General features: G+C 35.4%; 1 protein-coding gene across 2 annotated transcripts in view; it reads left to right on the top strand.

Annotated features, from left to right (window-relative positions):
• Lcch3 (Ligand-gated chloride channel homolog 3) overlaps positions 1-26963 on the top strand; it is a 145326-nt gene extending 118363 nt beyond the window's left edge. The window contains exons 4-8 of one of the 2 annotated variants that reach the window (XM_069822958.1): positions 7822-7967; positions 9423-9580; positions 13048-13332; positions 16799-17023; positions 23243-26963. In XM_069822958.1, the coding sequence (XP_069679059.1) occupies positions 7822-7967; positions 9423-9580; positions 13048-13332; positions 16799-17023; positions 23243-23679 (1251 nt within the window). In that variant the 3' untranslated portion in view covers positions 23680-26963. Of the gene's footprint in view, positions 1-7821; positions 7968-9422; positions 9581-13047; positions 13333-16798; positions 17024-23194 lie in introns of both variants that reach the window. The other variant, XM_069822957.1, reaches the window with a different exon arrangement.
• The last annotated feature ends 773 nt before the right edge of the window (positions 26964-27736 follow it).

Genomic DNA, 27736 nt, shown 5'->3' with positions numbered 1-27736 from the left:
CTTAATTGTTATTACATGTAACCATAGTTTAATGAAGATTGACATATCATTTAGTTTTAATGTGTATACTTTATATTATTTGCTATATGTTTCAGAAGTTACTGTAATAACATTGTAGAATTATGTCCATCTAGAGAAACTACACTTTCTAATGGTGAAATAATAATTAAACAATTAATTAGCTTCCGATATTACTTCATACAAACACAGAAACATTCTCTTAGGCTATGTTTAATAGCTTTCGATTGTTGTTGTCCAAGGCCCTTATAGACGAAGTCATTTATTTTTATTTCAGTACAGCGCCTTAGATGGCGTTGTTATTGTAATTTAAATATCACCCCTATCAAAATTTTTATAGAATAAAACTTTTCGGAAATTATTTTTAAAGAAACGTTTTTTATGTAATATTTTTTATGAAAATCAATAATAAGCGAGATATTTCGATTTATTTAATTCAGGCCCCCTTATAACCCCCCTTTTAAATAACGTATTTTGAATGCCATATAGCCTAAAATCTAAGTTACAACGAACTTAATTTATATTCCAATTTTCATATAAATCGGTTCAGCAATTATCGCGTGAAAAGGTAACAAACATCCAGACAGACAGACATACAAACAAAAATTTCAAAAAAGCGATTTTCGGTTTCAGGATGGTTAATTATACATGTTAACACCAATTATTTTTGGAAAATCGAAAATTACCAGAAAAATTTTGGCTATAGATTTATTATTAGTATAGATAAACCAAGAACGGAAACGGCTATGCATATCGATATGTACTGTATGTCAACAACGATATGTAAAGTCGATATTACCTACTCTGATGTTATATGTGTATAATAATTGACCAATGACGTTCTCTCTTGAGAACAAACCAGCCAATATAAACACAGGTTAACCAACTTCAGAATTTATGACACAGAATATTTAAGAATTCAATTCACGTGGTAATCTGGTCACATGTAGCATATATTGAAAGTGATTCTACTAAATTTTCGAGATAGTTAAAAACTATGCATCAAGAAGAAATTATGTCATGGCCTCCGTGCTACAAAATACACGCGATCAAACAGCTTTATCGTAGCAACAGAATGAATCTAGTAGGCTGTGATCTGAAACGAGAAAGGCAAAGCTGAAACTTGGGCAACCTCACGTTCCCGTTCCCGGGCTCCGGCAAGCTTCTCGTTAATTGTGAATGCTCATAATTAAATATATATATATATTAACAATTGTTCCCGTTCTCGTTCTCGTTTCCGCTTTATTGTGAACCAGCCTTGAGATTTCCCACGCAACTATGTGCAATCGGCACTCATTCTGGGTGCAACCAATTCGAGGACAACTTCCCGGTGGCTGTAGGTGCCAACAAACAGGGTCACTTGAATGTGTTCTTCTTTACCCGACGACATCACTCAGGCTTCAAAAGTACCTGTAAGGAAGAAGAAACAGTATTTCAAAGATTTATATATTTTGATGTACCGAAGTACATATGATATTTCCATGCAGATATTCTGCGTCATCATATGATGAAAGAGTGATAGAACGGAGAAAAATTCTCTCCGGCGCCGGGATTTGAACCCGGGTTTTCAGCTCTACGTGCTGATGCTTTATCCACTAAGCCACGCCGGATACAACCCCGACGCCGGTTAGAATCGTCTCAGATTAAGCTCCATCTCTTGGGTTCCCTCTAGTGGCCGCCCTCTGCACTACGTCATAGATAGATAGACGGCGCCTATACCGTCGGATCCCGGCCAACCAGTCACTCACTCGAGTGCACCTCAACACATGTATGGACTTCGGTCCTGCGTTCATAGACATCTATGACGTAGTGCAGAGGGCGGCCACTAGAGGGAACCCAAGAGATGGAGCTTAATCTGAGACGATTCTAACCGGCGTCGGGGTTGTATCCGGCGTGGCTTAGTGGATAAAGCATCAGCACGTAGAGCTGAAAACCCGGGTTCAAATCCCGGCGCCGGAGAGAATTTTTCTCCGTTCCATCACTTTTTCTTCAAAGATTTAGTGTATGGTTCGAGACTTATGGGACACTCTGTAGAGATGTTTTCCAGAAACACTTGAAAAACTCAAGCCTCTCATTCCACCAACATTCAGGGATACCCGAGGACAGGTAACATCTTCAAATTTCCCTTTGAAGTCGTTGAGCTCGTATCGTCAATGAATTCGAGAAACTAAAACAAAATAAGTGAGAGTTCTATTTCATCTTTGTTCATTCTTTCGAATTCAGTATAAGTCATTTCAGTGTAGTTATTTAAATTTTTATGCGTGTAAACGGGTTTCAACCACCAGTTTTTCTGTATACGTCTGTTTTTTTTTTCAAATTCATGGATTTTTCATCGGTACAAAAGAATATTAATTAACAGCAGTTGTAATATTTGCCAGAAAATATATAAAAGTTACTTGTGTTGTACTGTATCCAATATTGAGCCCAGCCAATGTAAGAACTACATTTTTTTATATTTTTGTTCTCTTCGGTGTAAAAAAAATCGAGTTATTTAGTTCTTCCAGTCAAGAAAGGATTTGAATTATGAAAATTTATTTTACTTGATAGCATATTAAATATAGACAAAACCATTCATCTCTAAAAGTTTATTTTGTAAATAATTATGTAATTCTGTTACTCCAAATGGTTTAGGTACCAAGATATTAGCATTCAAATATTTTATAATTTGCCGTAATAAATTCATATTTTGGCAAAATGTTCTTCACATTGTGTCCGTCTAGAGCAGTGGTCGTCAGCACTCGCTGAAATGTGCAATGGGTACGCGGTGCCGTCCCGTGCGCACGGTCGTGCAACAGGGAGAGATAGAGAGCATACCCGCAAGCAGCTACGAGAGCACTATAGTACACTGCGTTTTCCGCGGGTAAGAGAGGCTAGCCCCAGCGTGCTCTGTGTTGACGACCCCTGATCTATAGTGATGAATAAGAATTTCATCTACAAATATTATGAGTTATGTTGTGACGTTTGGTGAGAGTATTTCATTGTTGTTGGGATGAACTTGTTCTTAAAAGTGAGGTACTTCATTGTTGTTGGAATGAACTTGTCCTTAAAACGTGAGAGTACTTCATTGTTGTTGGAATGAACTTTTCCTTAAAACGTGAGGGTACTTCAGTGTTGTTGGAATGAACTTGTCCTTAAAACGTGAGGTTACTTCATTGTTGGAATGAACTTGTCCATAAAACGTGAGGGTACTTCATTGTTGTTGGAATGAACTTGTTCTTAAAACGTGAGGGTACTTCATTGTTGTTGGAATGAACTTGTCCTTAAAACGTGAGGGTACTTCATTGTTGTTGGAATGAACTTGTTCTTAAAACGTGAGGGTACTTCATTGTTGTGGGAATGAACTTGTCCTTAAAACGTGAGGGTACTTCATTGTTGTTGGTATGAACTTGTCCTTAAAACGTGAGGGTACTTCATTATTGTGGGAATGAACTTGTCCTTAAAAAGTGAGGGTACTTCATTGTTGTTGGAATGAACTTGTCCTTAAAAAGTGAGGGTACTTCATTGTTGTTGGAATGAACTTGTCCTTAAAACGTGAGGGTACTTCATTGTTGTTGGAATGAACTTGTCCTTAAAAAGTGAGAGTACTTCATTGTTGTTGGAATGAACTTGTCCTTAAAAAGTGAGGGTACTTCATTGTTGTTGGAATGAACTTGTCCTTAAAACGTGAGGGTACTTCATTGTTGTTGGAATGAACTTGTCCTTAAAAAGTGAGAGTACATTATTTTACATCTTGATCACACAACTTTTAACACTATATCACTTCGGAATATGTATTATATGTCTTTCTGGTGTTAAATCCAACCAAAAAGCCAGAAACTAAACACACTAGAACAATATGAAATATACAGACACACAAAAACACATCCAAATGAAATTCTCAACACATAACTCTCAATTTCAGAACACGCACACTCTTTGACTCCACATTACACTACACAAACACACTCCACAGGAAACAAAACAAAAGGAGCCAAGACCAGCAATAACCGGTTCTGAAGAAGACCAATAACAGGCTGAAAAATGTAACCAGGTATGGTAAAATTTAACACGAGAAAGACATATAATACATATTCCGGACTTCATTGTTGTTGGAATGAACTTCTCCTTAATTTCATGGCGTCATTTTTCATTTTCCTTTCATTTCATTTATTATATTCCGCAGATCCGGCATCAGGAATGTTGCCTTTGAGTTTTGAAACATGTAATTTACTTACATCATGTAATACATGGTAAGCGTCGAGTCGACCACTAAAAATTCCGATCTGAATTCCGCTTTCACTTCTGCGTCACTCGACTCCCAAGTCTGAGAAATCACTTTCGCATGTGGCTCTACTTATACTTGGTTTTCCCACCGACTTCATACGCGTTATATTTGCAGTCGACTGGGTGTTTGCAATTAATGTTCGCACTCAAAGTCACTTCTTGTCCAGAAATTGTGTAGGCATACACGTCGGTAATTGATATGGATTCTAGTTTCGAAGTCCAAGGAGTTAGAATATGATTCAGATCTCTTCTGGAACAGATACAATGTGTGGAAACATTCTAAATTGTTCTATTCCTCTTTTACGTCAAATCCAATGCCGCGTTGCTTGTCTATGCTTCATTAGTTAATTTCGTCACCTGGATTCAGGTCTTCTGGGTCATCTACTGTAGTGTTGCACCATTTTGTAGGTCTATATACGTAAATTATATTTCACTTTTCGTCAAACTTACTTTCAACATTCCATCCAAGCGACAATCGGCGTCATAATTAACATGCAGTCATGACTCGCAGTCATGAAAATGTAGTGGCGCATAAAACAGGCACTCTTCTCATTACAGACATTTGGTTGCCTACAGAAAATTTCAGAGTTTAAATTCCCTTATGAATTGCCTGCTTTTATATTCTTTATGCCCAACCATGCCGAAATGTAGTAATTATACACCTGGTAGCAGCCCTTTAATGGGCCTCATTAAAGTACACCTATTCATTATAGTTCAGTTGTTCCACCAATCAGAAAACACCATTGTAGCAATATTAAAGCGCAAGTATCGATTATTCTCGGATATGCAATCGAAAGACAACTAGCGAAACGTCACGGAGGCTGGAAATCCAATACTGTCGCAGAAGGTTATGTTCTGTTACTATAATAATTAGCGTTAATTGTAAATAATATTCAAATAAATTCAATTTGTCATCTCGTTTTTTAATATCTAAACTAATTTCAAGGTTATATCAAAGTTAATGTTTATTTTACTCTCTAGATTATATCAAGGTCAATGTGGACATTTGTTCCTCGGAGAAAATCAATACTTTCGCGTCTGCGCACATCTCACAATTTACGAGCTATTGCACCAGGTCAGTTCCGCTCCTCAGTCAGATAAGAATAAAATGAATACTTATGAATAATTTCAAGTTAGAAATATGGTCGAGCATAAAAAGTCGTATGAAACTTGACTATAATGGTAATTAAGACGCTTGTATGAAAATTATGAAACTCGCTTGCGCTCGTTTCATAAACATACTCGCGTCTTAATTACTACCATTATAGGCTCGTTGCATAATGTACTATTTTACTTTTGTCCTAAACAGATGGAAAAACTATTTTGCGCAACTGCTAAATGTACATAGGCCAGATAGAAATGATCGGGACGAAATTGAAATACAAACTGCTGAGCCATTTATACCCGAACCCACGCTTTCAGAAGTCGAAATTGCGATAGAAAATCTGAAAAAGTACAAGTCTCCAGGTATCGATCAAATTCCAGCAGAATTAATACAAGAGGGTGGAAGTGCATTATATAGCGAAATTTATAAACTTGTATTTGCTATTTTGGAAAGGGAAATTGTACCAGAACAATAGAAGGAGTCCATAATTGTACCTATTTTTAAGAAGGGGGACAAAACCAACTGTGGTAACTTTCGAGGAATATCACTTTTGTTGACGTCGTACAAAATTTTGTCCAATATTCCTTTGAGAAGATTAGCTCCGTACGTAGATGAAATTATTGGGGATCATCAGTGCGGTTTTAGGCGTAATAGATCGACTATTGATCAAATTTTTTGTATTCGACAGATAATGGAGAAAAAATGGGAGTATAAGGGTACAGTACATCAGTTATTCATAGATTTCAAAAAGGCATATGACTCGGTTAAGAGGGAAGTATTATATGATATTCTTATTGAATTTAGTATTCCCAAGAAACTAGTCGATTAAATAAAATGTGTCTCAGTGAAACATACAGCAGAGTCCGTATAGGTCAGTTTCTATCTGATGCTTTTCCAATTCACTGCGGTCTAAAGCAGGGAGATGCATTGTCACCTCTACTTTTTAACTATGCTCTAGAATATGCCATTAGGAAAGTTCAGGATAACACAGAGGGTTTGGAATTGAACGGGTTACATCAGCTTCTTGTCTATGCGGATGACGTGAATATGTTAGGAGAAAATCCACAATCGATTAGGGAAAACACGGGAATTTTACTGGAAGCAAGTAAAGCGATCGGTTTGGAAGTAAATCCCGAAAAGACAAAGTATATGATTATGTCTCGTGACCAGAATATTGTACGAAATGGAAATATAAAAATTGGAGATTTATCCTTCGAAGGGGTGGAAAAATTCAAATATCTTGGAGCAACAGTAACAAATATAAATGACACTCGGGAGGAAATTAAACGCAGAATAAATATGGGAAATGCGTGTTATTATTCGGTTGAGAAGCTTTTATCATCTAGTCTGCTGTCAAAAAATCTGAAAGTTAGAATTTATAAAACAGTTATATTACCGGTTCTTCTGTATGGTTGTGAAACTTGGACTCTCACTCTGAGAGAGGAACATAAGTTAAGGGTGTTTGAGAATAAGGTGCTTAGGAAAATATTTGGGGCTAAGCGGGATGAAGTTACAGGAGAATGGAGAAAGTTACACAAAGCAGAACTGCACGCATTGCATTCTTCACCTGACATAATTAGGAACATTAAATCCAGACGTTTGAGATGGGCAGGGCTTGTAGCACGTTTGGGCGAATCCAGAAATGCATATAGAGTGTTAGTTGGGAGACCGGAGGGAAAAAGACCTTTGGGGAGGCCGAGACGTAGATGGGAGGATAATATTAAAATGGATTTGAGGGAGGTGGGATATGATGATAGAGACTGTATTAATCTTGCACTGGATAGGGACCGATGGCGGGCTTATGTGAGGGCGGCGATGAACCTTCGGGTTCCTTAAAAACCATTTGTAAGTAAGTAAGTAAATGTATGACTGAGATTGGTTTTCAGTTTTCATTAACTATTTCTCGTCTGTATTTCGCAGACAGGAAATATTGATTAATTAAATACCGATAGTATTCACTACTATAACGATGTTCAATGCACACTAACAAATGAAATAATAGCAAAATCTCAAACATGCTTAAGAACAATATAGGCTATTTACATGTTCAGTTCACGTAAACGAAATGCTATAATATAATTAATAATAATAAGAATAATAATAATAATCATAATCATAATCATAATAATACGAGAATAATACCTTATCTTCTAACAAACTGATACAAATACTGTAATAAGAATGATTATAAATGCTAAGAGACAACTGACACATGTAAATAAGTTTAACAGTGCTTTTATAATGTAACTAATAATCCGATAAAAATTATTATTATTATTATTATTATTATTATTATTATTATTATTGCTAGAAAAATATAGTCTTGTATTTGTTGAAGTTGCTATTTTTAAATGGAGATTATGAGTAGGCCTATATTGTTTAGTATTAATTTATTTCATATTACACTGGTAGCAATAATAATTAATTTGTTGCAGGATTACACCATTACAATGTACCTGAATCAGTATTGGAAAGACGAAAGATTGGCATTCAGTACAGATGAAGAAACTCTCACACTCTCTGGAGATTTCGCAGAGAAGATTTGGGTTCCAGACACATTTTTTGCAAATGACAAGAACAGGTGAAGTATCGGTGTACGTTGGATCCCTCTCTGTTATAAGAGTTTAGAAACAATGAGAATTCTAAATCCGTCATGTTACAATTGACGTAACATAATATGTCAATAAATTCTATAATACACAGTGAGTACACTGTTGGAAAGAGTAGACTTTAAAGATGAGCAGGACTTTTTATTATGTTTTTGAGGCTCAAATAAAATCTTATGGACGTCAATCTTACGTTTCACAGCAAATGTTTTTTGAGGCTCAATTAAAATCTTATGGAGGTCAATCTTACGTTTCACAGCAAATCAAATTGTACTGTACTTTTAAGTTTATTCTTGTTTTGTATTCTCTCCGCAAATCAAATTGTGCCTGTGTATTCTGGATCCAAGTGGTCAGCCGTAGATGTCGGCCAGATGTTCAAAATGTGAAATAAATAAAACAATAAGATATCTGTCTTTTATATTACAATATTTATTATTTTTAGTAGATAAGAGCGAATATCTGTGTTCGTGTTTTTTAATAATCAGACTTTGTTTGCAATAGGCCAAAAAATTTGGAATTCTGATTTTAAACTTATTGTAAATTCATGTGCATTTATAAAACAATACAGTAGCATCCCTCTTATCCGGCACCAAAAGGACCAGGCTAGTTTCGGATACGAGATTTTGCCGGATAATTGAATATATACCGGTACGTACGAAAAAAAAGTTGTATTTCATGGTGCCAAATGTTGAAACTGCAGCCATGTCACGCTTATTTCTCTATCACTCGCTCGTAACTGAATAAACAAAAAAAAAACTGTGTGGATTTTTCCAATTAAAACACATCACACCACACAAATAATACATTAATTGTAGATTCGAATATTCACTGAAAATAAAAGTTCGTGCGATCTTCCTAATGTGGTAACACTGATGGCCCAGACTGTGGCAATGTGGCAGATTTAAACATTTCTTTTTTGGCTCAGCCAAAAGTGCCGTTGTTTTGGTATTGCCGGTTATTTGGGTGCCGGTTACGAGGGATTTTACTGTACACTGAAATTGTTACAGCTCTAACTATGTTAACGTGCAAGATTTTTCTGGCTTGTCTAGTAATGCTAGAGTTAAATAGTGCCTCATTCACATGAATGTAAAAATGAAGACACCGCATGAAAATGTGTATTATGTTTACAATGTGCTTAGTCATAAGAAAATCTGTGCATATTAATTTATAATAAGTAACATAAACACTGTCTTCTTTACAGATTTCTGGTAGAAACTAAATTACTGCGTTAAAAGCAAAGAAACTAAACATTTTTATAACAACATACAACATTTACAATGTTCCCAGAAAAAGTTCAATAAATATTCAAGTTAAACGTTTATAACATGAATAATTAATTCAAATGCAAGCTAAATTTATTTATAGAGCTAAACTGTATTCTTCTCTTTTTATTGACAAGTTAACTCATTTTAATGTAATTCTGTTACTAGTTTTCTACATGACGTCACGGAGAGAAACAAGCTGGTGCGTTTAAATGGAGACGGAAGCATCACATACGGCATGAGGTTCACAACAACGTTAGCATGTATGATGGACCTCCACTACTATCCTCTCGACTCCCAGAACTGCACTGTTGAGATTGAGAGCTGTAAGTATTGTGTAATTTGTGACAAATAGAACGTGTATGTATGTATTTATTCACACTGAATGGGTATATACCCGGTGGCAGTGGTAACTAATTACACTCAATAATGACAATAATAAACTTATTAATTAAAAATACAATTAATAATAATACCAATTACTAATACTAAGAATAATTTATAATGATAATAATAATAATAATAATAATAATAATAATAATAATAATAATAATAATAATAACAACAGTGAATATCCTAAATTAAATGAAGCACGATCACTTAAAATAACATTTAAAATAAATCTGATTTGTATCTTAAACCTAAGTTCGAACTAAAACCCACGAGTATGATATGTTCATATCTGCACAAGTACCTTTCCACACTACACTCATTTCGCTGTCAACTCACTCACTGCACTGGAACTACGACACATTTCACTGATTCTATCCTGATTTCACTAACACTTCAAAAACATTTCACTGTTCAAATACTTTGCACTGCCACTATAAACTATAAAGCTTCACTGACAGGAACACGTTTCACTTACACAACATACTTCACTGACACAACACACTTCACTGACACAACACACTTCACTGACACAACACACTTCACTGACACAACAAAATTCTTCACTGATACAACACTGCAATAACAAAATATCATTTACACCCTTTAAATACTGTGTATAATTACCGTCTACTAGTAAAGTCCTTAAGCCTATTTTTAAATACATTTTTGGTTGTTGGTAAAGCCTTTAGTAAATCTGCAGGTAAAGCATTCCAGTCCCTGATAGTACGATTGAGAAAAGAAAACTTTCCAGTGTCCGTCCTCTGCCTTCTTTCCCTCAATTTATATGAGTGGTCGTTCCTTGAAGAGAAATTTGGCGGCTGCAACCTATAGTGTCCTTATAGTTATCAAATATCATATGTAACAAATTTAACACTTCATCACTTAGATAATACAGATATAAAATTGCATATAGAAGATGTACGAAAAATTGTCGAATCTCTAAACTCAATCTTGTGGGATAAAAATATTTCTAAAGGAACGAAAATTCATATGGGCAAAGCACTGAAGTATGGACAATGAATGCTGAATTTCAGTCCCTAGCATCATATCCCATCTCCCTCAAATCCATTTTAATAGCATCCTCCCATCTACGTCTTGGCCTCCCTAAAGATCTTTTTCCCCTCAAGTCTTCCAACTAACACTCTAATGCATTTCTAGATTCACCCATACATGCTACATGACCTACAACGTCTGGATTTAATGTTCCCAATTATGTCAGGTGAAGAATACAATGCGTGCAGCTCTGCGTTGTGTAACTTTCTCCATTCTCCTGTAACTTCATCCCTCTTAGCCCCAAATATTTTCCTAAGTATCTTATTCTGGAACACCCTTAATCTTTGCTCCTTTCTCCAAGTGAGAGTCCAAATTTCACAACCATACAGAACAACCGGTAATATAGGCCTAACTAACTTTCAGTTCTTTTTTTAAACCAGGCTGGATGACAAAAGCTTCTCAACCGAATAGTAGCAGGTATTTCTCATATATTTTATTCTGTGTTTAATTTCCCATCGAGTGTCATTTATTTTGTTACTGCTGCTCCAAGGTATTTGAATTTTTCCACCTTTTTAAGTGGTAAATTTCCAATGTTTATATTTTCATTCCATACTATGTTCTGGTCACGAGATATAATCATATATGTACAGTAGTGGCAAAAAATCTGGACCGACCTTGTAACTGATTTCGGAGTCACAGATTCAAATTTTGCTACTCACAAAACACATCCATCTTGTATAATTAATTGTAAAATGAAATTTATTGCATTTGTTCGATTCTTACCGTCTTTTGTTTCCTTCAGTGCCCCAAACTTCCAGACGAAAAAAAACTTTGAGAGTTTTATTTTCATCTGGCATCAATATTATATTTCTACCTCTATTCGGCAAAGATAACTGCGTATTTTTACATTAAATAGCAGTACATACCTCTGGCTTCACTATCCATATTGAAATTACCACAGTTTGACACAATACACAGCACAGGATTCTTTTGTATCAGCTACAAGGGTCGGTCCGGTTTTTTTGCCATTACTGTACTTTGTTTTTTCGACACTGCAAAAATGATTAGAAATATAAAACTATATTTATGCTCGACCATGACGAAATGTAGTAATTATACACCTAGTAGCAGCCCTTTAATGGACCTCATTAAAGTACACCTATTCATTAAAGTTCAGGTGTTCCACCAATCAGAAAACACCACTGTAGCAATATGAAAGCGCAAGTATCGATTATTCTCGGATATGCAATCGAAACACAACTAGTGAAACGTCACGGAGGCTGGAAATCCAATACTGTCGCAGAAGGTTATGTTCTGTTACTATAATAATTAGCGTTAATTGTAAATAATATTCAAATAAATTGGTATAATTGACTGAATTTGGTATAATTTTCCTCTATTCAATACCTAATTCCCTTTTTACCCTTTCCTATCCAGTCCTCTGACTGAACTCTTACTTTCTTCGATCCCGACGGCATTAGAGCATTCGAGGCCTAGGGGTTCATTTCACTTTCCTTCCTCCTCTTTCTACTTTTCTGTCCCTAGTGCTGACCTGCTATGGCACTAAAATCGTCCTCCAGTGGCTTAAGGAGGGAAAGCTGGTGATCAACAAGATCTCCCAGCTAGGTCCAATGGACCCATCGACCAACAGCAGGTGTGGTCCTCCAGACATTCTGGGGGTTGTGTGTGAATGAAGTAGCCACCAAAAAGTTAAAAAAATGGTGTTCACTTAAATCGACTACAACTTGCCATTTTCAAATACTGAAGTGCAAGAGGTCAAATGACTTTATTGTCAAACGCCTGGCATTAGAAAACAACAACAACAACATATTCAAATAAATTCAATTTTATCATCTCGTTTTTCAATGTCTAAATCAATTTCAAGGTTATATCAAGATTAATGTTTATTTTACTCTCTAGATTATATCAAGATCAATGACATTTGTTTCTCGGAAAAATCAATACTTTCGCGTCTGCGCACATCTCACAATTTACGAGATATTGCACTAGGTCAGTTCCGCTCCTCAGTCAGATAAGAATAACATGAATACTTATGAATAATTTCAAGTTAGAAATATGGTTGAGCATAAAAAGTCGTATGAAACTTGCCTATAATGGTAATTAAGACGCTCGTATGAAAATTATGAAACTCGCTTGCGCTCGTTTCATAAACATACTCGCGTCCTAATTACTACCATTATAGGCTCGTTGCATAATGTACTATTCTAATAGCATCTTAAAACCAAGTTTTAAGCAGTGTGTGTATATATATATATATATATATATATATATATATATATATATATATATATATATATATTATCAAGTACTCTTAATGTTCTGCATTCTAGAACTATCTAAGTATTGTACATATTGGGTCTGACTCACATTAATGTTCAACTTTCAGATGGCTACACTGTGTCTGACGTGGTGATGTACTGGAAGGACACTCCAGTCCGCGGAGTTGATGAAGCTGAACTGCCACAGTTCACCATTATAGGCTGTGAGACCAACGACCGCAAAGAGAAGCTAGCCACTGGAAACTACCAGAGACTGTCACTTTCTTTCAAGCTACAACGTAACATTGGTTATTTCGTATTTCAAACATACCTTCCATCAATACTGATCGTCATGTTGTCATGGGTCTCTTTCTGGATCAACCATGAAGCAACCAGCGCTCGTGTTGCACTAGGTACGAGATTTGCGACTATTCTTAAAGTTAATAATAATAATAATAATAATAATAATAATAATAATAATACTTACTTACTTACTTACTTACTGGCTTTTAAGGAACCCGAATGTTCATTGCCGTCCTCACATAAGCCAGGTTAAATAAATAAATACTAAATACTAAATAAATACTAAATAAGCCCGCCATTGGTCCCTATCCTGAGCAAGATTAATCCAGTCTCTATTATCACATCCCACCTCCCTCAAATCCTTTTTAATGTTATCTTCCCATCTACGTCTCGGCCTCCCTAAAGGTCTTTTTCCCTCCGGCCTCCCAACTAACACTCTATATGCATTTCTGGATTCGCCTATACGTGCTACATGCCCTGTCCATCTCAAACGTCTGGATTTAATGTTCCTAATTATGTCAGGTTTTGTTCTGTGTTGTGTAACTTTCTCCATTCTCCTGTAACTTCATCCCTCGTAGCCCCAAATATTTTCCTAAGCACCTTATTCTCAAACACCCTTAACCTATGTTCCTCTCTCAAAGTGAGAGTCCAAATTTCACAACTATAAAGAACAACCGGTAATATAACTGTTTTATAAATTATAACTTTCAGATTTTTTGACAGCAGACTGGATGACAAAAGCTTCTCAACCGAATAATAACAGGCATTTCCCATATTTATTCTGTGTTTAATTTCCTCCCGAGTATCATTTATATTTGTTACTGCTGCTCCAAGATATTTGAACTTCTCCACCTCTTCAAAAGATAAATTTCCAATTTTTATATTTCCATTTCGTACAATATTCTCGTCACGAGACATAATCATATACTTTGTCTTTTCGGGATTTACTTCCAAACCGATCGCTTTACTTGCTTCCAGTAAAATTCCCGTGTTTTCCCTAATCGTTTGTGGATTTTCTCCTAAATATTCACGTCATCCGCATAGACAAGCAGCTGATGTAACCCGTTCAATTCCAAACCCTGTCTGTTATCCTGGACTTTCCTAATGACATATTCTAGAGCAAAGTTAAAAAGTAAAGGTGATAGTGCATCTCCTTGCTTTAGCCCGCAGTGAATTGGAAACGCATCTGACAGAAACTGAAATAATAATAATAATAATAATAATAATAATAATAATAATAATAATAATAACAATAATAATAATAATTTTAAATGGTAACATTTTGTGAGAGTACCACTAAGGATACGGGGAAAAAAAAAACACGGAATATCCACTTTTAAAGATTTTATGGTATATAGCACATTCTAACGGTGGCAACTGGAACTACAGAAGTGTCCAAGTTTAAAAGTGGAAATGTCCGTATAAGGTAACATTAAACATTTGGTGCACTGGTTAAAATCCAGGAACGTATGTGTGTCTAATGCCTACCCACTTCACTTTACGTGATTCGGGTTTCATATACTGCAGATAGATGGCAGGACTGTGACCCATTTTCAAATTGCACACCACTTCGGCAGGCCACGTTATGCATGATGTGTATTTGTGAAGAGTTATATCGTGTACTAGGTGAGTGTGTATGTTAAGTGTATTGTAGGGAATGGATGAGGATGAAGGTGAAGGGGAGGAAGAGAGAAGGGGAAACCCGGTGCTGGCACGTAGCCTACTCCTGTCGAATAGCACCAAAGGCGCCGCCAGGCTTAACGTCCTCATCCAACGGACGAATCACTATCAACAGTGACATATGCCTTCTCTTCATATGCACTGGGGAGAGATTTGGGATTTAATCCTGGCAATCTAGTAAATCGGTGCACAATCTAGTAAATCAGAAGTTGTGCACCGCCATCTCTCCTAGTCCCGAGGTAGAAATTTTACATGAACTCGGCGGACTAAATCCAGAAATGTAAAAAGTGCTAAAACCTGATTTTCTCAACAATACTGTTCTATAATATTCCTTGTTTTTCCCCTTTACCATTTATTATTACTAGACTATTGCAAGTGTTAAGAAATTAAAATACAGTACCGGTATCTCTTTTATTCATAAACCGAATAAGTACCAGCATGGTATGTTTCCTTTGCAATTATATTTCATAATTTTAAAGAATCCTCTGATTGAGGTTCTGGCTGATATGTACATCTATTATCAAGCAGTCCATCACATTTGACGATATGTGTCAGAAGAAGAACAATTGCTCGTATGCATCTGAAGAGAGACTAGTGTAATATTTAGCTAGTTGGCGACGTATGTAACGGAGGGGGAAAGAAACTGACCGGAACTGGCCACCCAACTCCATTATCTCCTGGCCTAGTTGCCTCATAAGTGGTGCCTTCTTGGTATCACTTGTGAGGTTCAGACTTGTCTTCGGACAGTTAACTGAACAACAATAATTTTAAAGGCACTTCCTCTACATCAGCCATTTTCAACCAGTGCACTGGTGTGCTGTGAATGATCAGCTGATGTGCCTTGAGAAAATGAAAAGAGTGAAGGTTATCGTAGCAAAAAGTGGAAAAGTAAAAGTTAAAAGAGTATCCATGTTGAATCTTTCGTACACTACTTTTAACACTTGAATATAAATAATTGATTAAATGGCGATCTTACTCGTGTTAATTACGTAAGCATGTGCGGCTTACAGCTGTTTCGATGCTACTTGACACCATCCTCAGAGCCTTCTGTGTCTCGGCGCCATCTCAACTTCGCTACCTGTTGTGTGGGTGCGTTCGTGTGATAAGAGTTGTGTCAAATAGTATGTGTGTTCTGAAATTGATCTGTGTGTTGAGAATTTGATCAGGGTGTGTTTTAGTGTGTCTGTATATTTCATATTGTTCTAGTGTGTTGAGTTTTTGGTTTTTGGGTTGTATGTGTAGGATTTCCATGTCTGTATTTATGTTACTGTATGTGTGGTTGGCATTAGTTATGTGTTCGGCATATGTACATCAAATTCTCAACACACATCAATTTCAGAACACACACACCATTTGACACAATTCTTCATCATACGAACGCACCCATACAACAGGCAGCGAAGTTGAGATGGCGCCAAGACACAGAAGGCTCTGAGGATGGTGTCAAGTAGCACCGAAACAGCTGTAAGCCGCACATGCTTACGTAATTAACACGAGTAAGATCGCCATTTAATCAATTATTTGAAAAGAGTAGTAAAAAAGTGAGTTCACAGGAGTCAACTTTCAGCAAACGCGGCACAAGTCAACATATTTCCCCTAAAACTCTCAAAATCCCCCTCCCCACCCAATTGGGAAGTGAGTGTGGCAGGTGGTTTTAAATTACACATTTAGTGTGCCAAATGTTGGAAAAGGTTTAAAAACACTGCTCTATGTTTGAAGTAATCTGCTGGCTAACAGTTCTTAGAACATAAGGAATAAATTAATAGTAGCAGTAGTTCCTAGAACATCAGTGGATGTATTAGTTTTTTGTTGGAGTCAATTAAGTCGAGAGTATTCCATTTTAAGTATTTCCAATGGATAGTATATAATCATTCTAATGAGTTGATTTTATTGCAGGAATAACAACTGTCCTTACAATGACCACAATCAGTACTGGAGTTCGAAGTTCTCTGCCCCGTATATCTTATGTTAAAGCCATTGACATCTATTTAGTGATGTGCTTCGTGTTTGTGTTTGCGGCCCTGCTCGAATACGCAGCTGTGAACTACACTTACTGGGGAGCCCGTGCTAAAAAGAAATCGAAAAAAACCAAAGAAGCTGAAGAAAAGAAAACTGTTCAAGGTAAGTCCTAAATTAAACACGTGTATTAAGGGCATATGTACGTGAAAGACCACCAATATTATCAGTAAATGCAGGCTTTAAATTTCTAAAATTTTATAAGGAAATGAACTCACTATTGGACAAAAATTACAAGGTACCACAACAAGATTTATTAGAACTTAAAATATCTGATAGAAGTATAAAAAAGATTACTAATAAAAATTTTTTAGAATTCACTTTTTACGTTAAATTAAATTTTCCAACATTTGAAAATTTTCACACATATTATTTCATAACTCCACAACCATTAGAGATAGAATTCTTAAATTTTGTACACTGATTTAACATGCATTTATGCGAAAGACAGACTACAATAATGCCCATTTCTTTGAAAATAGAAGAATTAGGGCACCAAACATTATGCAAATTGTAATATATTTTATATACGACAAATAAAAAATTTAATTGTATTAAAATAAACAACTCTACATGTCTGAGAGTAGTCTACTTTTTAGAAATAAGTGTTTACTACATGCAGAAAATAGTACATTATGCAATGAGCCTATAATGGTAGTAATTAAGACGCAAGTATGATCGTATGAGCGTCTTAATTACCATTATAGGCAAGTTTCATACGACTTTTTATGCTCGACCATATTTCTAACTTGAAAGTATTGAAAATTAGGTCTTTTTATGGTTATGTGCGAACTGACCTGAATTGTGAGATGTGCGCATTCGCGAAAGTATTGATTTTTTCCAAGGCCGAATGTCATTGACCTTGGCACAGAATAAGAATGAACATTAGTCTGATATAACCTAGAAATTGATTTAGAATTGAAAAACGAGATGACAAATTGAATTTATTTGAATATTATTTACAATTAACGCTAATTATTATAGTAACAGAACATAACCTTCTACGACAGTATTGGATTTCCAGCCTCCGTGACTTTTCGCTAATTGTCTGTCGATTGCATATCCGAGAATAATCGATATAACGGTACAAAGCTGACTTGCGATTGGCTGAAGACCTGTACTTTAATGAGTAGGTGTACTTTAATGACATGCATTAAAGGACTGCTACCAGGTGTATAATTACTACATTTCGGCATGGTCGAGCATAAAATATTAAAGATGTCAGAGAGACCATAACAATGTTATTGTTACCAAATGTTGTAACTGCAGAATTATTTTGTTTCTTTCGTACTTTGATAAAACTGGTTTGAAAAATATTATTAGTAACCTTTTTTTATATTTTTGTCAGATATTTAAGTTCTAATAAGTTTTATTGTGGTACCTTGTAATTTTTGTCCAATTGTGAGTTTATTTTCTTATAAAATTTTAGAAATTTAGAGCCTGCATTTTCTGACAATATTTATGGTCGTTCAAGTACATATAACCTTAAGCCATTTAGATATTAACGTCTAGGTAACAGAGGTTTGAAGATGTTCAATGACAGTAATGTCTAGGGCCTTAACATCGGTATATTTGTATTAGTATGAAGGTGAACATACGACGCCGGACAGAATGTAGTGGACGTGTTTCAAGTACAGGCAGCGGAAACGAATTTGACACACCCCTAAGCAAGTACGTTCCGTGTTTCGTATACGATTATCGCGTATTATAAAATCAAGCCACTACAATCATTGTATATAGGGGTTAACATCGGAAAGATCTAAAATGCTGTTGAGGTTGAGAATAATTGTTGGAAATCATACTTAAATTGTCGCAAATGTGGTAAAACGTAAGTCTGGAAATATGTTTTTTTTTTGTTTAATATTTAGAGTTTTGCCTTATAGTTTTGGAATGCCAAAAACGTATATGGAGTATGATAATATAAGCAAAAAGGTGTGTGCGAAAATAAACACAGTAATACAAAAAACTGTGGCTTCAATACATTATGCAAAATTGCAAGAGTTTTGTCAAATGACAAGTGCGATTGTTATAAACTTGATGTAGAAATGGATGATGTGAAATATTTTACATATGCGCCCTTGGTTTCAGCCGATGTTGAACGCAGTTTTTCCGCATACAAGGTTATACTATCCGACACTCGGGGGACATTTTCATTTGAAACTTTGAAAATGAATATTGTTGTTTATTGCAGAAGGAACCGAAACCAGGCAAACAACATGCAAGAAAAGTAAGGTACGAAATAGATGTGATAAATAAATTAATGTAACAGTTAAATATAGGGAAAGCAAAATTGTACGTCATAGGCATTCTAAAACTGTAATGCAAAACTCTAAATATTAAACAAAACAAAAAAAAACATCTTTTCAGACTTATGTTGTACCACATTTGTGGCAATTTAAGTATGATTTCTCAACCTCACCAGCATTTTAGACTTTTCCGATATTAACCCTTATATACTATATAGAATGATTGTATTGTCTTGATTTTATAATACGTAATAATCGTATACAAAACACGGAACGTGCTTGCTTAGGCGTGTGTCAAATTCGATTCCGCTGCTGTACTTGAAACACGTCGACTACATTCTGTCCGGTGTCGTATGTTCACCTCAAATTAATACAAATATACCGATGTCACGGCCCTAGTAATGTCATGGAATTAACCCTTTGCCATTTTGCATTACAGTATTTATTTTTATTTAGTGGGAAATCGTCTTTGTTTCTAAAAATAATTGCAAAACTTACAAGGGAACCGTCCCAGATCGTGCAGCTTGAATTTAATTAAACTGCAATTTTCGTTCATTAAGAAACGTGGTGATAGTCATTCGTTTCACTTTTTCCTCGTCTACGAAATATACTGACTTGAAAATCGTTGCTACTTATGCCGCTTCTTGCGCACACTCAGATCCACATGGCTCAGCGACACCGTATCACAGCTCCCGCATTAATGCTCTAGTCAATTTGTTTTCCATGTTGAATCTTTCGTACACTACTTTTAACACTTGAATATAAATAATTGATTACATGGCGATCTTACTCGTGTTAATTATGTAAGCATGTGCGGCTTACAGCTGTTTCGGTGCTACTTGACACCATCCTCAGAGCCTTCTGTGTCTCGGCGTCATCTCAACTTCGCTGCCTGTTGTGTGGGTGCGTTCGTGTGATGAAGAGTTGTGTCAAATAGTGTGTGTGTTCTGAAATTGATCTGTGTGTTGAGTATTTGACTAGGGTGTGTTTTAGTGTGTGCCGAACACATAACTAATGCCAACCACACATACAATAACATAAATACAGACATGGAAATCCTACACATACAACCCAAAAACAAAGAACTCAACACACTAGAACAATATGAAATATACAGACACACTAAAACACACCCTAATCAAATTCTCAACACACAGATCAATTTAAGAACACACACATTATTTGGCACAACTCTTCATCACACGAACGCATCCACACAACAGGCAGCGAAGTTGAGATAGCGCCGAGATCTAGTAGGCTCTGAGGTTGATGCCAAGTAGCACCGAAACAGCTGTAAGCCACACATGCTTACATAATTAACACGAGTAAGAACGCCATTTAATCAATTATTTACTATTCAAAAGGTTCTAAATTTATTAGGCATTAATGTAAAAGCAGACTGAAAATAATTTTACTAAATTTATAGCACTTTACTTCCTTATTTAACTAAGAATTTGAACGTATGATACAGAACATGTCCAGTAATTCACTTTTTTTTTTTTTAAATAGAAACATAAATTTTAATGAAAGGAAGAATATGTTGAATTGTTTCAACTAGAATTAAATGAAATGATTTATACGACTGTTTTGTTTTGTGAAGGATATTTTAAATTGTAATGTTTATTTTGCTGGTAATATTTGTCAGAAGGTGTGTGGCAATTTTTCCTCAATGTCGAGCTAGACGAATCGATGTGCCAAATTTAAAAACTCTTTTGTGGTTTGTCATGATTATTCCATAATCGAATGCATATACTGGGTGTGTTTTTTCATTTATGAATAATAAACGAACTAATATAAGTGGCAGTTATTCAACTGAACTAATAATGAAAGTATGATTTGTAAATCTCTCGTATTAATGTTTTCAATATCTGGCAACCCAAAGTGGTCGCTTAGTACAGGTGGTTGTTAAGAAAAGTTTTACTGTAATACAGAACAAAGCTATATTGATTTAGAAGAAGAAAAAAGATATACTCACACAATCACATTCATATACAGTAAGCCCTCGATTTAACAGACTAAAGGCTGGTTCACAATAAACCGGGAACAGAAACGACAATGGGAACGAGAACGGAAATATTGTTAAAATAAATATATTTAAATGTGAGGATTCACAATTAACTATTGCGAATGCTCACATTTAAATACATTTATTTTAACATTATTTCCGTTCTCGTTGTCGTTTCCGTTCCCGGTTTATTGTGAACCAGCCTTAATAGGGGCTAAGGGGTGTCCGTTAAATCGCGAATTTTTAAAGGGTAATATTTTATAATACAACACTGAAATTTTAACACCACAGTACAGTACAGTGTATTACTATTTTAATATGAAACACTATACAGTATTAGGGTCCGATTATAAATAGAGTACTGTAATAAAAAACACTTTACAGACTGTTTTAGTGATAAAAAAATCATTTGTTAGTCATTGATGGTTCAAAAGAATATGCAAGCACTTTATTTACTGGCAGAAGCTTGCTGTGAACCAGTACACTGAATGAAGAAAGCATTGATCTTCAGCTGCTTTCCAACTGCATGCTGTTTCTTTATTATACATCTTGATTACACAACTTTCAACACTATATCACTTCGGAATATCTATTATAATTGTCTTTCTCGTGTTAAATTCTATCGTACCTGGTTAACATGTTTCGGCCTGTTATGGGCCTTCTTCAGAACTGGTTGATGCTGGTCTAGGCGCCTTTTGTTTTCTTTCCTGTGGGGGTGTGTTTGTGTAGTGTAATTTGGAGTCAAAGAGTGTGTGTGTTCTGAAATTGAGTTGTATGTTGAGAATTTCATTTCGATGTGTTTCTGTGTGTCTGTCTGTATATTTCGTATTGTTCTAGTGTATTTAGTTTCTGGCTTTTTGGTTGGATGTGTAGAATTTCCATGTCTGTGTTGATGTCTCTGTAGGTGTGGTTAGCATTTGTGACATGTTCTGCATATGTGGAGGTGTTTCGTAATTTTGTTATGGCTGTGATATGTTCTTTGTAACGTGTTTGAAATGATCTGCCTGCCTGTCCTATGTAGAAGTTGTTACAGGTGTTACATTTGAGTTTGTATACGCCTGTGTGGTTGTATTTGTTTGTGTTGTTTGTGTGTTGAGATGTTTTTGTAGTGTATTATTTGTTCTGTATGCGATGCTGTAATTTAATTTCTTGAATGAGGTTGCAATCTTGTGTGTGTTTTTGTTTTCGTATGTTATAGCGTATGTTTTTTTTTTTAAAGATGGGACATGACAGGAGCGTTGCGATCGGAAAAACAACTGAATGTCACATAGCGTGGTAGCCTGTTGCAACGAGTTAGAAAGAGAAGACTATTTCTAACTCGTTGGCCTGTTGCTATGGTAACAACGGTTGAGTTGCCAAACTTACAATTCCTACGTGGCGAGTGCTTAATAGCTCTCTTGGCGACATTTATTGTGCATACAATGTTAGCATTGGTACGTTTCGTCTTTGATTCTGTCGATTTTTATATTGTTTTCTTGCCTTCGCGTCAATTTTCAATGAATGTTTTAACGTCAGCCATCTTAACGACAAATGCTAGCTTCCATCAACTGGCAGCGTAGTAGTCCATATTGGCAACATGGCACTGTAGTTCCAAGCTCGGCCGCTTAACTGTCATGTCCCATCTTTCAAAAAAACAAGTATAGTGTGATGTATTTTTTGTGTTCTTGTGTTTGTGTTGTATTATTTTTTTGTGATTGTGTTTTGTCTTTCGTATTATATTGTCTATTATGTTGGGGTTGTATCCGTTTTCTTGTGCTATGTATTTGATTGTGTTTAGCTCTTCTTTGTAATCATGTTGGTTCATGATCGAAACTGCCTAAAACAATCTAGAAATAGAGATTTTAAAACATGTCCGTTAAATCGTGGGTTCTACTGTATTCGTATATTCATTCTAGATTCTAGAGTTATATTAATTATTAAAATTAAAATATACCGATATTCATTCACTTGTCTTAAAATCCATGCAAACACTTGTTAATAAAAACAATCTTTTGGAGGGATAGATGGTTTAATATCTCTCAACAGGTTCAAAATCCATGACGGTAACCACAACAACAGATGGTTTTGCTACAGCAACAGCTGGAGCTGCGCCCGACCAGCAGCAGGAAATCATAGAACTGCAGGATCTGCGCATGTCTCCTATCCCATCCATCCGCAACCGGCACAACAGTCGTAATTACTCCACGTCTTCTGCAGAAGGGCTGGACCCGGCCAAATTCCCACCGAGCTTCCGTATGAACCGTGCCGCAGGTGGATACTCCTTTCCTGTCCGGTCCGGCGGCGGTCTACGCTTCCGAGGATCCAGAAGTCATCTTCACCATCACAGTAAACCCAAAGTTTTCCACGCGCTAAAAAGAGGAGCTTCTGCTATCCGTGCATCCATGCCAAAGATTAAAGATGTTAACGTAATAGATAAATATTCAAGAATTATCTTCCCATTATCATTTATGATATTTAATGCAGCATACTGGATCTTCTATGTACTTCCTTCAGCAAATGATCAAAAGTAAAGACTACCGGTGAATGTCGTGTGAAATGTGTCCACAAATATGACATTTACTACAATAAGGTGTTATATGACAGCACTATATACAATGTGCCTCAAGTGCTGTTTTTGGTTCACATTCGTCACATAGATACCCAGGGCTGGGCAAAATACTGATATCCAAGTATTTGAAATACAAATACAAAATACTTAAAAAAATTGTATTTGAAATACAAAATACTTTAAAAAAATTAACCAAAATACATTTGTATTTCAAATACTCAAAATACCATAAAATTTACTTAGTCTTACGTTAAAAAGTGTTAGAATTGTTAAAAAAAAGTATATACCTTCGACAGACAAAATTGCAACTTCATTCAGAAAACTAAAATACAAGATAGCATACAAAACAAATAATACAACACAGAAATACCTAAATAATCACATTAAACATTCAAATAAATATAATTCAACTGGAGTTTACAAATTGAAATGCAATAGTTGCCCACATTTTTACATAGGACAGACAGGAAGATCCTTTCATACAAGATATAATGAACATATTAAAGCTATAACCAAACCCTACATCACATCAAATTATGCAGACCACATTATCAACAATAATCATGACTACAATAATATAGAAACAGATATGGAAATTTTACACATCACACCAAAAAGTTCACAATTAAACATCCTAGAACAGTACGAAATATATAAGAATACAATAGCATACCCACAATATATACTTAACACACAATTGCAGTTCAATACACACACATTATTCGTCATAATACATCATAACACACCAACAGCCAGCCCCCACCATAGGAGGAACATACCCCCACCCCTACCATCGACAAATGCACATCGTAGAGTCAAGATCACCAGTGGTTCAAGAGACACTGAGGATGACGTAACATAGCGTCGAAATGGGACTCTGTCGAAGGTATATATCTTTTTTAACAATTTTAACACTTTTTAACGTAAGACTAAGTAAATTTTATGGTTTTAACAAAGTGCTAACGAGAACTTTAATCAATGAATTACGACTCAAAATACATTTGTATTTGAAATACTCGATACAATATATAGACCTAAAGAAATAAGAATATTACTGAAAACCTAAAATATTATATTAACATTAAAAGTATTTTTACCTCGAAATTTTATATAAAGACAAACTGAACATTCTTCCTTTTCCTAGTCAGCAATGAAATTATGCTACATATGAATAATTACTGCTCCCTTAAAAAAACAGTTTCTCAAGAAGTTTATCAGATAAGGATCCCCTTGTTGGTGAATGAATAAATCCTGCAAAACAGAACAGTCTTTCTACAGGTGCAGAGGTACACAAACTTGTATTATACTTTATAAAAGCTTGTTTCACTGTTGGGTAATTCTCTAGAGTGCACAGGGTTGTCCCTTTGCCATTGAAGATGAGATGGCTATCTGACACTGCCTCACCAAATGATAAGAAGAGGACACAGAATATGTGTGTGAAACCAGCTGAGCAGTTCTCTGTTACACCTGTTTATATCATGTTTGAATTGCAATATTTGAGAGATTGAGTCATAAACAGAAATCCATCGAGTTGGGCAAGGAAACTTTGATGAATATTTCAAGATATCTGATATAATTTCTGAGGATTTGGGTCTCCTAGACGCATTCCATAATGCTGAACATTCAGCAAGTGTTGGGTGATGGAACCTTGATGTTGTTGGAGATTTCTTTATGGCATTAAGGAAATCAGTTGTGGCAAGAAAATTAGCAGATCTGAAATTGACAGGCAAATAAGACAAAGTTCATTCTTCAAATCCAAATCCAAAACTTGAAGGACAAGAAGAAAAAAAAAAGTATTTTAAGTTTTGAAATACAAACATCAATTTTATGTATTTAAATACAAAATATTTTGAAAATCCTTACAAATTACAAAATACAAATGTATTTCAAATACTGCCCAGCCCTGTAAGATACCCATAATAAAAAAAGAAGTAATAAACCATCCAACTATGAATTACAAAAGATATTTTATCCAAGCTAACTTTCATTACAAAATTAGAATGAGGGACCTGAAATTTCAGAACTAAATTAACGACTGTTTATTAATTTATTTCAAATGATTCTTAATCTTCATAGAGTTTCTTGATGTCTCAAAATTATATGTGCCGTAAATACAGTGCTATGTTTATCAGTATTCAGGTGTAATGATTAATCTACATCAAACGAAGCAATTATGTTGTTAAATTTTAGCAAATGAAAAGCAAATAAATCACTGAACAATATTACGTGTGTCAGTAGATTTAAGTAAACAGGAACACAACCCGAATGCAGTCTTTTGTTACAAAGAACTGAATTTTTTCAGAAGCATTTAATATCAAAAGAAATTAGTGCTATGATGAAACTCTGTAATATCCATGTAATCAAAGCTGCGTACGAAGTACTTGTATGCAGCATCATGAACAACGGTAATGTACCCCACCAATTACTTGACATATTGAAACATTCCACAAACAATAGTGATTTATTATGTGCTGGACAATCTCTGAGACTGCAACAAACTGAACTACAGTTGATACTGAATGCAATGTCTGGGCTTCAGAAAATACCGTATTCAAGCAGTTAATGATAAATGATGTTTAATTCTTGACATGTGTGTTCAAGTGGTATTGCAGTGTTCAAGAAAATATGTAAGGTAGTGAAAGTGTTTTGATCTTTTAAATTTTATTTTAAAAAATACCCCATTATATTTTTAAAAACAACTGTTGTTGTTACATTACAAAAACAAACAAAATTGCATATCCACAGAGAAAATTTATTCCTTATGCTTGATTTGGTGCTGCAGAACTGTAATGTATAGCTCCAATTTCAACTTTCTTCCATGTGATACATATGCAGAAATATAAGCTATATAAGGATGATTACGAAGAGAAATTCAATTTGTTTTCCTGGATCATCCTAACCTCAGGGAACTGCTGATTCCTACAATATATTGCTGTTGCTGGGGAGTAAAATCTAGGATACGTATGTTACAACATGGATTAAAATGTATCATGTTTCTTTGGAGTAGTGAATTTAAGAAAGAAAATATTACAAGTACAGTAATTATAAATAGAAGTTTTTATTTTATTACTTGATTTTCTTACCTATTTCCTTATCATCTTTCTCGGTAATTCATATCACAACACCTACACAGAACACATACAAATAACAGTCTATTTACTTGTAATAAAATGTATCAGACAATAAAAAATTTAATCTGTAATTTCAAGATTAAAAGATAACCAACCGCATTTCAGGTTGATTAAAAAAAGTCCTTTGGTATTCCGGGTGTTTTATTAAATACTGAAACAAGAATGGTAGAAGATATACCAAGTGATTCAAAAGTCCTGCGTAGACAAACTCCATTATTAATGCTGAAAGCGAAAAATGGAAAGTTGTTGGAAATATGTAGTTTTCAATCTAATGTGCTTCAATTTTCAACGTAGAATACACCATCACACTAGTACAACACACCTATCAGTCGAAATGTTGCGAAATTAGTGGATTTTCCGCTAGTTTTACCGGATTTTAGATACGTAGTGTATCGAGTAAATTACGAAATCAGTGTATTCCGAATCTCACCGGACCGGTGGACAACAATGACGTCACGCAGCAACGGAATAGGAACAAAACTGCTGGAAGGATCGATGGCTGTCATGGCGACTGTGTAAGTTGTTATCTGTGCTACACTAGCAAAATTTTGCGAAATTTCCGTACTGCCATCTCGTTCAAAGAAAAGAGATCATAAACAACTTATTTCTTGAACCGGTAGTAATAACTGGTCCGTTGACATGTTCGCTCATAAGCCATTAACATATTGTTTTTACGTTGTGCTCATTACAAACAATACAACAGAACACACCGCCATGACACAACAGTGCACAATGTCATTCGTCTCCTAATTCCCACCCTATACAAGAACCAATCAGATTCACTGATGGCGGCTGATGGAGACTGCCACCACCTCTGCAAGCTGATGGGACCGGTGCGACACCGGTAGAGCATCAATGACGTCATCAGTGGAATTCGGAACACCGTGA

Source organism: Periplaneta americana, chromosome 4 (assembly GCF_040183065.1).
Source record: "Periplaneta americana isolate PAMFEO1 chromosome 4, P.americana_PAMFEO1_priV1, whole genome shotgun sequence".
In the NCBI taxonomy this organism is placed as follows: Eukaryota; Metazoa; Arthropoda; class Insecta; order Blattodea; family Blattidae; genus Periplaneta; species Periplaneta americana.
Note: the sequence above shows the minus strand (reverse complement) of the source record. Positions and strands in the feature narration are given on the sequence as shown.